Below are 12,454 nucleotides of genomic sequence, written 5' to 3'. Positions count from 1 at the left end.
ATGAAGATTTAAGTTGTCGTGAGTGATTAGAAAAAAATAATGATAATAATACATGAAAAATAAGGGTATAATAGCAATTTATCTAAATCTAACATCATTACGAAAAACATGACATAAAATATATTCTAGGGACTCTTCGAGTTCTAACTGAAAAATCTGGATTAAATCAATAAATTGAGCATAACCACATGGACAATTTATGTAATTTATTATTTTTATTTATTTATTTGCATGATACGAGACGTGGGCTTTTCGTTCAATATCCTCCTGCAACGTCTTGAATTTCAAAACTCTATATATATTCACACCAATACCCCAATCTTTTCTCACATCAATCCCCCATCTCTTTATCCTCAAAACAGTTATATCAATGGCAAGCAAGATCTTGATCATCGGAGGGACTGGATACATCGGAAGGTATTTAGTAGAAGCAAGCCTCAAAGAAGGGCATCCAACTTTTATTTTGACAAGACCAACCACAACTAAAGATGACGAAAAAACCAAGCTTCTAGACGATTTCGAAAGTCGCGGTGTAGAACTAGTTTATGTACGTATTCAGAATGATGTTAGAGCTTAATTATGCTACTAGTTTTTATTGAGTGCATATATATATATATATATATATATATATATATATATATATATATATATATATATATATATATATATATATATATATATATATATATATAGGGTTAGGTTCATTTGAGACCACTTCTATTTTGTGAGACCGTGAGACGCATTTGTTTATTTTTTTTAATTTTTTTAACTTTTTTTTTTATTTTTTTTAGTTAATTCATGTTCCGAAAATAATATTTAAAAAAAGAATTTTTTGATTTTTCCATTTATTTTGCATTTTAAAATTATTTTTAGAATATGTACAGTGTAATATTCTATTTAAAATATTTCACGTATTTTTCAAAAAAAATAGAATTTTTTTTTTTATTTTTTTTAATTTTTTTTAATTTTTTTTAGTTAATTCAAGTTCCGAAAATAATATTTAAAAAAAGAATTTTTAGATTTTTTCATTTATTTTGCATTTTAAAATTATTTTTTAGAATATGTCAGTGAAATATTCTATTTAGAATATTTCACGTATTTTTCAAAAAAAAACGGATTTTTTTTTATTTTTTTTTATTTTTTTTATATTTTTTTTAGTTAATTCAAGTTCCGAAAATAACATTTAAAAATTTTTTTTTTGGATTTTTCCATTTATTTTGCGTTTTAAAATTATTTTTAGATTTGGTCTCACGGTCTCATAAAATTAGAATGATCTCAAATGAACCTGAACCTATATATATATATATATATATATATATATATATATATATATATATATATATATATATATATATATATATATATATATATATATATATATATATATATATATATATATATATATATATATATATATATATATATATATATATATATATATATATATGAACTGTGTCAGGGAGATCTAGATGATTATGAAAAGTTGTTGGAGGCAGTGAAGAAAGTTGATGTTGTGATCTCGACAGTAAGTGGGAAATCCGCAGCTGCGCAAGACAAACTAATTGAAGCCATCAAAGAAGCTGGAAATGTCAAGGTATTTTTTTAATTAAATTAGATTATTGTGGTAAATAATATAAAATTTTATAATCATGTTTGATTACTTGTTATTTATCAATAATTTGGATAAAAAAGATTTCATTTCACCCGCGCTTCACAATTTTATGTACATCATATAACATATTTTTCTCTTCTAATAAAAAAAACTCTTAAACTTATCATTTGCTATATATATATATATATATATATATATATATATATATATATATATATATATATATATATATATATATATATATATATATATATATATATATATATATATATATATATATATATATTTTCTCTTAATCTCTAAAAATAAGATGTGTTTTTTTCTATTATTTTACATTAAAATTAATTTTTTTTAAGTCTCTTAAACTCAACTTTATTAATAGATATTTTGAAATTTGAAATATTTGATAATCAATTACGATAAATAATTAATTATAGATAATTTTTTATTCTAATTATTTTGTTACAATTATTATCTATGCTATTTTAAGTTATCAATTGTGCATGCAAAAAAATCGGGCATGAAGGAACCCGAGGGATCAGTCTAGAAATGACTCACATTTTATAAGATTCAACTTTTTGTGAAATTATTTTTTATTAATCACAAAAAAATTAGAAAAATTAATTCATTTTGAGTGCATGTTATTATCAAACTTGTCAAACTAACTCAATTTTCAATATATGTTTCCTACACACTATAAAACTATATTTATTATTAGAGATTTTTACCTTCGGAATTCGGACTTGATGTGGACCATGGGATTTTGGATGGACCGGTCGACCCAGCCAAGAGCATATTTGAGGGAAAAGCAAAAATTCGTAGGAAGATCGAAGCTGAAAATATCCCACATACTCTTGTAGTATGCAATGGTTTTGCAAAATATTTTCTGCCCAAAATCGGCCTGATGAAGACCGAAAAAGAAATCACCATCCTTGGGAATGGAAATGTAAAAGGTACAATTTTTAATGCATAATGTACACCAAGATGATAGATTTGGGAAAATCTCTAATATTTTTCCTATCTAGTTGTTTTCGTCAAAGAAGAGGATATAGCATTGATTACTATCAAAACAGTCGATGACCCACGTACCCTGAATAAGGCCCTGATATTTAGACCTCCGGGCAATACAATGTCATTTAATGAAGTTGTTTCCATATGGGAAAGCAAAATCGGCAAGACCTTCGATAGGATATATGTTAGCGATGAGCAAGCTCTCAAAGAAATTGAAGGTCAGTCCAAACAAAAGATGCATTTTTCTTAGATAGGAGTATTAAATAAGTCCTTTCATATCCTCCTTAATAAATGAAAATGATTTGCCACATGTCATTCTTTCATGCATTATGCCATATGTCATTTTGTCATAATTTTGAAATATTTATTTTCCATTTGTCATTTACTTCATTTTTCATTTTTCAATATATTATTAAGTTAGTTTCCATAAATTAAACATATCATAATTACTATATTAATGTAAATTTTCAAATTTCAAATTTAATTTTAAATAAATTTACAGTTTAAACCTTTGTATTTAACATTTTGTTATAATTAACAAGTTTAGTAAATGGGTCTAACAACTAAACAAATACTTTTAATTTTTTTCATGTTTTTTTCTTATAATTTTATAATTATTTTAAAGTTCAAATTAAAATAAACTTCCCATTTAATCATTTGTATTTAACAGTTTATTTTAATCAACCCGTATAACATATGGGTCTCACACCTAGTTAGATTAGTATATTAGTAGTGGCATTAGATTAAGAATTCTTAAACTCTTATATAATTATGCTATGCAATCGTATCACTATAATACGATAACTCGATGGTATAATTATACAAGATATCAAAGATTCTTAATGGCTAATATTATACTCATTTATTTATTATGGAAGGAATATCTAATAACATACTATTTAATACATTTACACTGGTTAAACATTTATATACAATAACGTGATTTCTTTTTGTAAAAAAATCAATTTTCTTATTTTGCAGACTCTCCCGGCAAAAACATCATGTCGTCTATATCATATTCGACTTTTATTAAAGGAAGTGCGACCAGCTTCATAATTGAACCTTCATTTGGTGTGGAGGCTAGCGAACTCTACCCGGATGTTAATATCACCACAATCGAAAAATATCTTGACGAATATGTTTAAATTATTTGTTTCGTTTGGCATTAATAATCACATGTCATGGTTATTATTTGGTATGCTTTTACCTTGCGGTGTGTTATGTTGGTAAGTTGTTTTTGTTATCATCTCATATGTTATTGCTTTAATATTCGTATCATGAGTTTTATGTGACTTACAAATTGTTCTTTACTGTTTTTATCGTATCTTAAATTGTTTTAACTGATTAATCTTTTTAAAATATAAGTTGTTTATTAATATAAGAGAACTATAATACAGTTAGCTTATATGGCCAACAATTTCAAATTGAAAATGGTCGGGAAAAGGAAGAAAGACACATTTGAACTGCGATTTAAATCCAGACATCAACTTGAACATATAACTCATGAAAAAAAGTCGTTTTCCATATGGGAGGTGATAATTCTACGGATGTAATTAAATATTCTTTAAAAATTCCATTCGTGTTCTAAAAAATTTGCAGGAAAAAGATAATTACTCAAATTCAAAAACGGATATTCAAGTTTGAATTTTCTGGATTAGTCAAGCAATCGTCTCCTATGGTGCCCATCACTACTAGAAACATGGGTTTTTGCGATGGATGAATCCGTTGCTATTCTGTCACTAAAGGTCTTTTGCGACGGATCTGTGACATCCTTACTCCATAGCCAAATAAAACATGTCTAATGACTTAGCTAGAGATTTAGCGACCAACTTGTTTTTCCTTGCAACGAATTTAGCGACGGAATATCCATCGCAAATTGGCCCCTTAATACCGTTATTTAGGACATCAACAACAAAAATTTTCCGTCGCTAATCCCTTGCAAACCTCTCTATCTTTTTATATTCTGTCGCTGATCACTAGCAAATTTTAGATGTGATTTTTTTTTGTTTCCATCGCTGATCCCTCACAAATATATTGTATTAATTGTTTTTTATTACAAATCTAAAACAAAAAATACTAAAAACATCAAATATTATACAATCACAAACTAAACAATATCAAATTTATACCAAAGGATTCAAAATACTTATACAATCCAAAACAAAACACTAATATTAAAATCCCAAAATCAAATATCAATGCTTACCAAAACGATCAAAATCATCAAATACCAAAGTTTAATATTGATTGATATTTATTTCTAAGTATAATGTACCATGATGTCAATTTCGTCTCATATTTTGCATTCCCACATACACATTCTCCATTGCTTCATATCTTGCATTGCATCCAAAAGAAGGACCATAATGGAAATGGATTTTGATTCCCATTAAATCCCTGGAATTATGCGAACCAAGTTCTACTTACTTTTTCCTGCAATGGAAGGAGACATGCTATTTGTTGGAAGCATGCTTTTCTGCAACGGGCATTATTGTCTACTAATTTGAAGCTAAACTAAATGGAGGACTAGAATGAAATTGAATTTCGATTCCGACCAAAAAATATATAAAAAAAACCTTTGTTGAAAGAAAATACCGTGTTTGCATATTGGTCTTCAAAAATTTCTCTTTTGGGATTTGATCTTTGAACATTTGTATTGACCATTATGGACCATCTACCACATACCAAAACTAATAAAACATTAAGCATTTATAAAAATGGATGCATAATTTTTAGTTTGGATGAAAATTAAAGAACTAACCTTCATGGTCTCTGGTGCCATTGGTCCTTTTTTTATCGCATGCAACCAACCTTATCAATACAGTTGTTGGTACCACCTAAGAGCTCTGGAAATCAAATGCTGGCAAATATGAATATATATATATATATATATATATATATATATATATATATATATATGCACATATTATTTAAAGTTTATATCATGAAATATTATTTTAAAAAACTTAAAAAGTACCCAACATCAAAGCTATCACTACCCTAAACTCTAATATTTTATAAACACACAAGTCTCATGAAAATAAAATCAATTACCTGTAAGGATCCCATGCCTGCATTGCAAAGGGTCCACATTGATGGTGCAGCTAACAAAGCATTAGCCAATGCTTTTCTGCAGTAATGTCCCAATATGTGAAAACATGACACAACAGATTATGCAAATCACCTAAATATCCTCCTCACTGAAGAAGCATGTTTTAGTTGTTTGTATGCAAAGATGTACCTTGTATTGACATCATGAAAACTTGAACACTCTGTCAATAAAGATATACTCCATTTACCATCCATTGTATCAAGATCCATTAGTGTTGTAACCAACAACTCCAGCTGCAAAAGATTCAGTTAGCCTCCTACTTTCATTTAAAAAATTGAAATTTGTATTGTGGTTTCTTTTTTCTGCTGACCTCTTCAGGGCCAGTATAGTCAATTCCAATTGCCTCGTAAAGTGCAGATGTCATATCAGATTCTTTGTAATCGAATGCATATTTGATCATGTATCCTCCTATGTGTTATGCAGAACACCCTGTCACGTGCATCGACATGATTCATTTAAAAAAATGAGAAAAGAAAAGTAGTTCAAAATTATAACAAACTTAAATAACTTCGGCTTTCCGGTGCATCCACTTGTATAAAGAAGAAAAAGTAGATCCTTTGCATCTATCCACACCACATCACACGTAGTAGAGTATTTAGGAACAACATCCTGCAAAAAAAAAGGTAAAATGGAAAAAAGACCAAAAGGCCTAAAGTTTAATCAACATGATCATATAATAATATCTATGAAATTAAATAGTATTAGTAGTACTACCTACTACCAAATATCTCTTCCTTTTTGACATTTGGTATCTTCCTTCTTCATGGCTAATTCATTTTCATATGTCTAGCATGAATCTATTTTGCAACATAGAAATCAATGTCATGAAGAGGTAAATAAATATAAATATACTTTCTGAAAACATCTCATTGAGATTGAGATGATTCTCTAACATCCATAAAATTCAAGCCGATTTAAAACTTTTCAAATTATTCAAGAACCGATCATTATTACAAACATGTTTTCAAAATGGTTTAATGTCAGAGTATCCTATAATCAAATCAAAAAAACAGAAGCGCATGCACGATCACGCCTTCACATTCCCGTGATCATCAGAAGTACCTGAAACAAAATCATTAACTGTAAGCCCGAAGCTTAGTGAGTTTCCCCAAAATACCAACGTCATACAATCATAATCATATCATATAAGCAGACAACATCCATAATGAGCCATCACCCTGAGTGGACCGCCTGCACCGGTCCTACAGTCTATCTGGACCGCTCTCTGAGCCTTCGGCACGTCTGGACCGCCTCTCAGGGCCTTCAGCCTATCCGGACCGCTCGACGGGCCTTCGACCTGACTAGTATACCCTCCTGGGTCTACAGTCTATCCAGTCCGCCAGGGTATGTTGACCTTCAACACAAAGCAGGTCGGACTCAACCTAACCCCAATCAAACAATCATGTGCACATAAATATCATACACTAGCATGTATATAAGAGTCAAACCGATCTAACATATCAAAAATCATTGCAACATCCTATAACCAGGATACCGACCTAACCGATCACTAACATAGCATTATCCTATATACCAGGATACCAACCTAACCGGTCTCTAACATAGCATTATCCTATATACCATGATACCGACCTAACCAGGTCACTAAGCATATCACCATCCTAACTACCCGGATGTAAATCAATAAGCATATCATGCAATAAACCCAGATACAAATCCGAAAATGGTCGACATTGATGCCTTCGACCCTGTTAGTATAGTGAGGACAACTCACCTCACAAGTAGCATGGAATGATAATATCAAACTCCTCCAAATACAGCTCCAAACTCCAACACCTACATCCACCAATGATCCACTTCCATAAATTCCCCGATAACTAAAATACCCCTTGAAGTCAAACTGGTCAACCCTTGGTCAAAGTCAAAGTCAACGGTCAAGGTCAATAGTCCATGTTGACCTAACTCGTCGAGTGCAACTCATCGACTCGTCGAGTCCTTCCAAAACTCGAGAAATCATGAAAATCCTAGTTGACTCGCCGAGTTTCTAGATAACTCGTCGAGTCCATGCGTGTCCAAATGTCAGGAAAACCCTAACTGACTCATCGAATCGTCTCACTGACTCGCCGAGTCTATGAAGAAACCCACCACGACCAATCTTCATCCAAATCGTCGAGTTGACCATGCAACTCGTCGAGTCTATGCAGAAGGCTGACTCGATGAGTCAGCGCTGTTTAATGAAAACCCTAATTTTGGGGGTTTTCCCCTATATAAGCCTCATTAAACGCTCTTGTAGCCTCCCTTAACATCATAAGAGACTGTGTACGACCGAAAACTCCCTGGTGTGTGAAGTGTGTGCACTTGAGAGCTTTACTTTGGGAATTTGGGAAGGAATCCAAGTTTAAAGAAGAAGAATCAAGGGGAAAACACTGGATCTAGCATCTAGTTCGTCTTGGGCATCAATTTGAGGTACGAATCTTTTAACTTAAGCCTATATTCTATTTGGGAGTTCATGACCAAACATTGAGGAAATGGAAGCAAGCCTAGATCTGGACCTATCACAATGGTATGGTTCCAGATCTGAACCTCACTAGGTCCCAAATATCATAAAGTTGCATGCCTTATAAACTTATTCCCTCTCCATGCATGAAAACCTTATTAGAGGATTAGTTTTGGTGTTTACGGTTCTAAAAGGCCCTGCATGCACGTAAAGTTTTTAACTTTACGTGAAATCTATAATAAGAGATGATGGATCTAAAGTTTGGGAGCTTAAGTCCCACTAGAAAGGACTGTAATCATGATGAACATTAGGGGACTCTCCGAGTTGTGCAAGTGACTCGGCGAGTCGAGATGGTTTCCTCGTTTACGACCAAGGGTTTACGGTCAAAGGTGTACGGTTCGTGGTTTACGGCTGTAAACACCAAGGAACTCGACGAGTCCCTCGGGTGACTTGGTGAGTCGGCGACTTAAACAGGGAACCCGATGAGTGAATGATTGTACTCGGCGAGTCAAGGTCAATATGGACTGTTGACCTTGACTATAGACTTTGACATTGACCAGGGTTGACCCTAGGGGTATTTATGGGACTATGTTGAGATGATTACTCATTGAATCCAGTTTGTCAGTTCAGTCTTTGAGAGGTGAGTCTGCTCACCATATCAATGGGTCTAAGGCACCAAGGCCGACCCATTTTATGAGATACGGTTATTGATTGAATGTGCGATATGATAGTATGTTATTTGCATGGAAGACTATGTGGGGGTTCCCGTGGCTTTTGGTATAGGATCTTGGAGGGTTTCCATGGCATCCTAAAATATTTTCTTGTATAGTTTGCATGATGTTTGTTTGGTAGGAAGACCTTGTGGGGGTTCCCAAGGCAGGAAAACCACGTGGGGGTTCCCATGACAGACAAAGACCACGTGGGGGCTTCCTGTGAAATCCCCAAAATCTCGGCCAGAAAAGACCGTTTTTCATTTATGCTTTAAAAATATTTTCAGAGTAAATCCTTTTGATTTGAAAGAGTTGCGGAATTTGTTCCCAAAAACAAAACATGATAAAACAATGTTTACCAAAGCATTTCATAAAAGAAATTTATTTTTCATTATATAATCAAAACTCGGGGTGTCATGTTCCGATACATACCAATAAGCATAAACGATAACATTACAAGTCATTCAACAAATATATACATATACAGACTTGTAAACAAAACAACTGATGATTCATCCATCTCATGCCCTCGTGCCACTTCCTGTAATACAAATAAAACTGAGTGGGTCAGGCTTGGGAGCCTGGTGAGCATATAGGGTTTTCAACCCACAATAAATAATCATATTTAATTTTAACCAACCAACAATAACCCAATTACCCATTCTCGTTATTCTCACTTTATGTCCCTAAAACAACTAACACAAGGGACCTAGTCTAAGAATATTTCATCGGTGCGACAACACATGCTTCGGGGGTACCTCAGCAATATAAGTCAAATAAGGCAACCATGAGGGGATGGAGTACAGCAAATGAACACCCGAGTTCATTAACACCTACAGGTGGCGAACCTGCTAATGTTTCCACAAGACTGTCTAGAATAACCCGTGGTCGTCATCTAAACTCCGCTAGATGACTAAATCAAACAACAACGAGGCCTCTCATCTGTTTATTACACACCAACTATCTACCCATGTTCTACCCAACATATTAGTAGATAAAATATACATTTTTATACATAGTTTTGAAAACCTGTATAGCATGCTTTAATCAACACATAATCCACATAACAGATGAGGCACACACACACATAGCACATATCTCATAGAGAATAAATCATATCTATGAGATAGAAGAGAATGAATACACATTCACACATATAAACAACAATATACCATATACATAGCACGTATTTTATAGAAAATACTTAATATTTATGTGTTAGAAGAAGGTAACTACACACTCACACTTATAAACAACAATATACTTAATACTCTCGAACCAAACTTGTATTATTATCGTGTTTATGAAAGGTAGTATACACTCACTTGATCAGAAGATGATCGGACAACACTACGACTTGCAGAAGTAGTAATCCTCAGCAGATCTGGAAGACCTTCACAAAAATCGAACTTCTCGCGGGCAGAGCTTCGGCTCGGGAACCGCACTTCTCGGGATCTTCGGGATCTCGGGACTTGCTTCGGCTCGGGAACCGCACTTCTCGGCTAATTTCGACTTTATTTTTATTATTTATTTTTAATAGGCCGCGACAGAAAAACTTCGTTATAAATTCATAACTTCTTCGTTTAACGTCCGTTCTCGCCTAACTTTTTATCGCTTCGATACCAACAACGAGACCTTCGATCCTCGTTTAGATAGCTTCGGCTAAAAACCGTTCGATCTCAATTCGAGTATTTCGGGCTGCACACCGCTAAGCCGAAACTTCGCTAAATCATAACTTTCTCATACGAAGTCAGATTTGGGCGTTCTATATATATTCGGAAACCTCGTTTCAACTACTACAACATTATTCAAAGATATTAAGTTTATTTTACACTTAAATTTTGACGCTTATTTTTATTCTTAATTAATCAAACCACATAATTAAGTAATTAAGCACAAAACACACAATACTTAAATAATACAATCTTTATTATTTCAAAACGGGTTACAGAGGTTAACCTAGACTATTACATTGCTAAAAATGGCAAGCCCGGAAACACAGGCGTTACAATTCTCTCCACCTTAGAATGATTCCGTCCCCGGAATCACACATCAACAAACAAATGCGGATAGCGACTCAACATGTCACTCTCCGTCTCCCAGGTGAGATTCGGCCCATTTGTGTGTTTCCATCGGACAAGCACTAACCCAACCATTTTGCCTCGCAACTTCTTAGTCTTTCGGTCAACAATTGCCTCTGGTTCTTCAATCAACCTTTTGTTCTCCTCAATTCTCAATTTAGAAATTGGAATTATATCGGGAACTTCTCCCGTGAACTTCCTCAAATAAAACACATGAAAAGTGTTGTGAATTCCATTCAGTTCTTCAGGCAATTCGAGCTTGTAAGCTTGGTTCCCAATCCTCTGAAGAACTTTAAACGGTCCAATAAACCTTGGACTCAACTTTACCCTTTTACCAAATCTTATAAGTCCCTTCCACGGCGAGACTTTAAGCAAAACCGAATCTCCAATCTCAAAAGTCATCGGTCTTCGCTTCTTGTCAGCATAGCTCTTTTGCCGATCTTGAGCTGCTAACATTCTTTCCCTAATTATTTTCAACTTTTCAGCAGTTTGATGGACCATCTCTGGTCCCATAAACTGTTTTTCCCCAGCCTCAAGCCAACAAGACGGCGTACGACACTTCTGTCCATACAAAGCTTGATAAGGTGCCATCTTTATGCTCGAGTGGAAACTATTATTATAGGAAAATTCTACCAATGGTAAATGTTCATCCCAATTACCTAGGAATTCCAAGGTACATGCTCTCAGCATATCTTCAAGTGTTTGTATTGTTCTTTCACTCTGACCATTAGTCTGCGGATGGTAAGTTGTGCTTAAACATAACTTGGTACCCATTTCCTCTTGTAGACTTTTCCAAAACCTTGAGGTGAAACGGCTATCATGATCCGATACAATCGTTAACAGAACACCGTGAAGCCTCACAATTTCCTTCACGTAAGAATTCGCAAGCTTTTCCATAGACCATTTCTCCTTGGCTGCTATGAAATGCGCACTCTTAGTGAATCGATCAACGACCACCCAAATCATGTCGTGACCATTCTTTGTTCTGGGCAGTTTAGTGACAAAATCCATAGCAATGTCTTCCCACTTACCCATAGGCACAGGCAATGGTTCTAAACTCCCGTATGGTTTCTGATATTGTGTCTTGACTCTCGCACAAGTCACACACTCAGCCACATACTTTGCAACATCAAGCTTCATCGTCGGCCACCAGTAGTAGGGTTTCAGGTCCCTATACATTTTAGTGCTACCAGGATGAATCGAGTACATGGTCTTGTGAGCTTCTTCCATCAGAAGATCTCTGACTCCTCCTGTCTTAGGTATCCAAATCCGATCTTGGAACACCTTCAGTCCATGACTGTTTACACCGAACACCAATGTTTTGCCCAAACGTTCCTCCTTTCGGTCATTCTTTTCAGAAGCTTCGCTTTGAGCTTTCTTTATACTTTCAAAAATAGTCGAGACAACTTCAATTCTCAACGCTCTTGGCCTTTTCCTTTCAAGATTGACTTTCCGACTGAGAGCATCAGC

General features: G+C 33.8%; 1 protein-coding gene and 1 pseudogene across 1 annotated transcript; one reads left to right on the top strand and one right to left on the bottom strand.

Annotated features, from left to right (window-relative positions):
- The first annotated feature begins 344 nt into the window (after nucleotides 1–344).
- On the top strand, nucleotides 345–3,855 carry LOC145073438 (isoflavone reductase homolog A622-like). Its single transcript, XM_079019989.1, has 5 exons — nucleotides 345–547; nucleotides 1,460–1,594; nucleotides 2,331–2,565; nucleotides 2,638–2,841; nucleotides 3,605–3,855. The coding sequence occupies exons 1-5, from the start codon at nucleotides 371–373 to the stop codon at nucleotides 3,766–3,768; spliced, it is 915 nt and encodes a 304-aa protein (XP_078876115.1). The 5' UTR covers nucleotides 345–370; the 3' UTR covers nucleotides 3,769–3,855.
- Nucleotides 3,856–4,395: 540 nt separating this feature from the next.
- Nucleotides 4,396–12,454, bottom strand: part of LOC145076352 (acetyl-coenzyme A synthetase, chloroplastic/glyoxysomal-like) — a 111,294-nt pseudogene continuing 103,235 nt past the window's right edge.

Source organism: Lactuca serriola, chromosome 9, assembly GCF_051521515.1.
Source record: "Lactuca serriola cultivar US96UC23 chromosome 9, Lser_US96UC23_V15, whole genome shotgun sequence".
In the NCBI taxonomy this organism is placed as follows: Eukaryota; Viridiplantae; Streptophyta; class Magnoliopsida; order Asterales; family Asteraceae; genus Lactuca; species Lactuca serriola.
This window is presented reverse-complemented; position numbering and strand designations above follow the sequence as displayed.

Bases quoted from the DNA above. Each gene is read 5' to 3' on its own strand.
- LOC145073438 (XM_079019989.1), top strand. From the start codon at position 371: ATGGCAAGCAAGATCTTGATCATCGGAGGGACTGGATACATCGGAAGG. The intron at 2,566-2,637 runs GTACAATTTTTA...TTTCCTATCTAG, and splicing joins TGGGAATGGAAATGTAAAAG to TTGTTTTCGTCAAAGAAGAG. The intron at 2,842-3,604 runs GTCAGTCCAAAC...CTTATTTTGCAG, and splicing joins AGCTCTCAAAGAAATTGAAG to ACTCTCCCGGCAAAAACATC.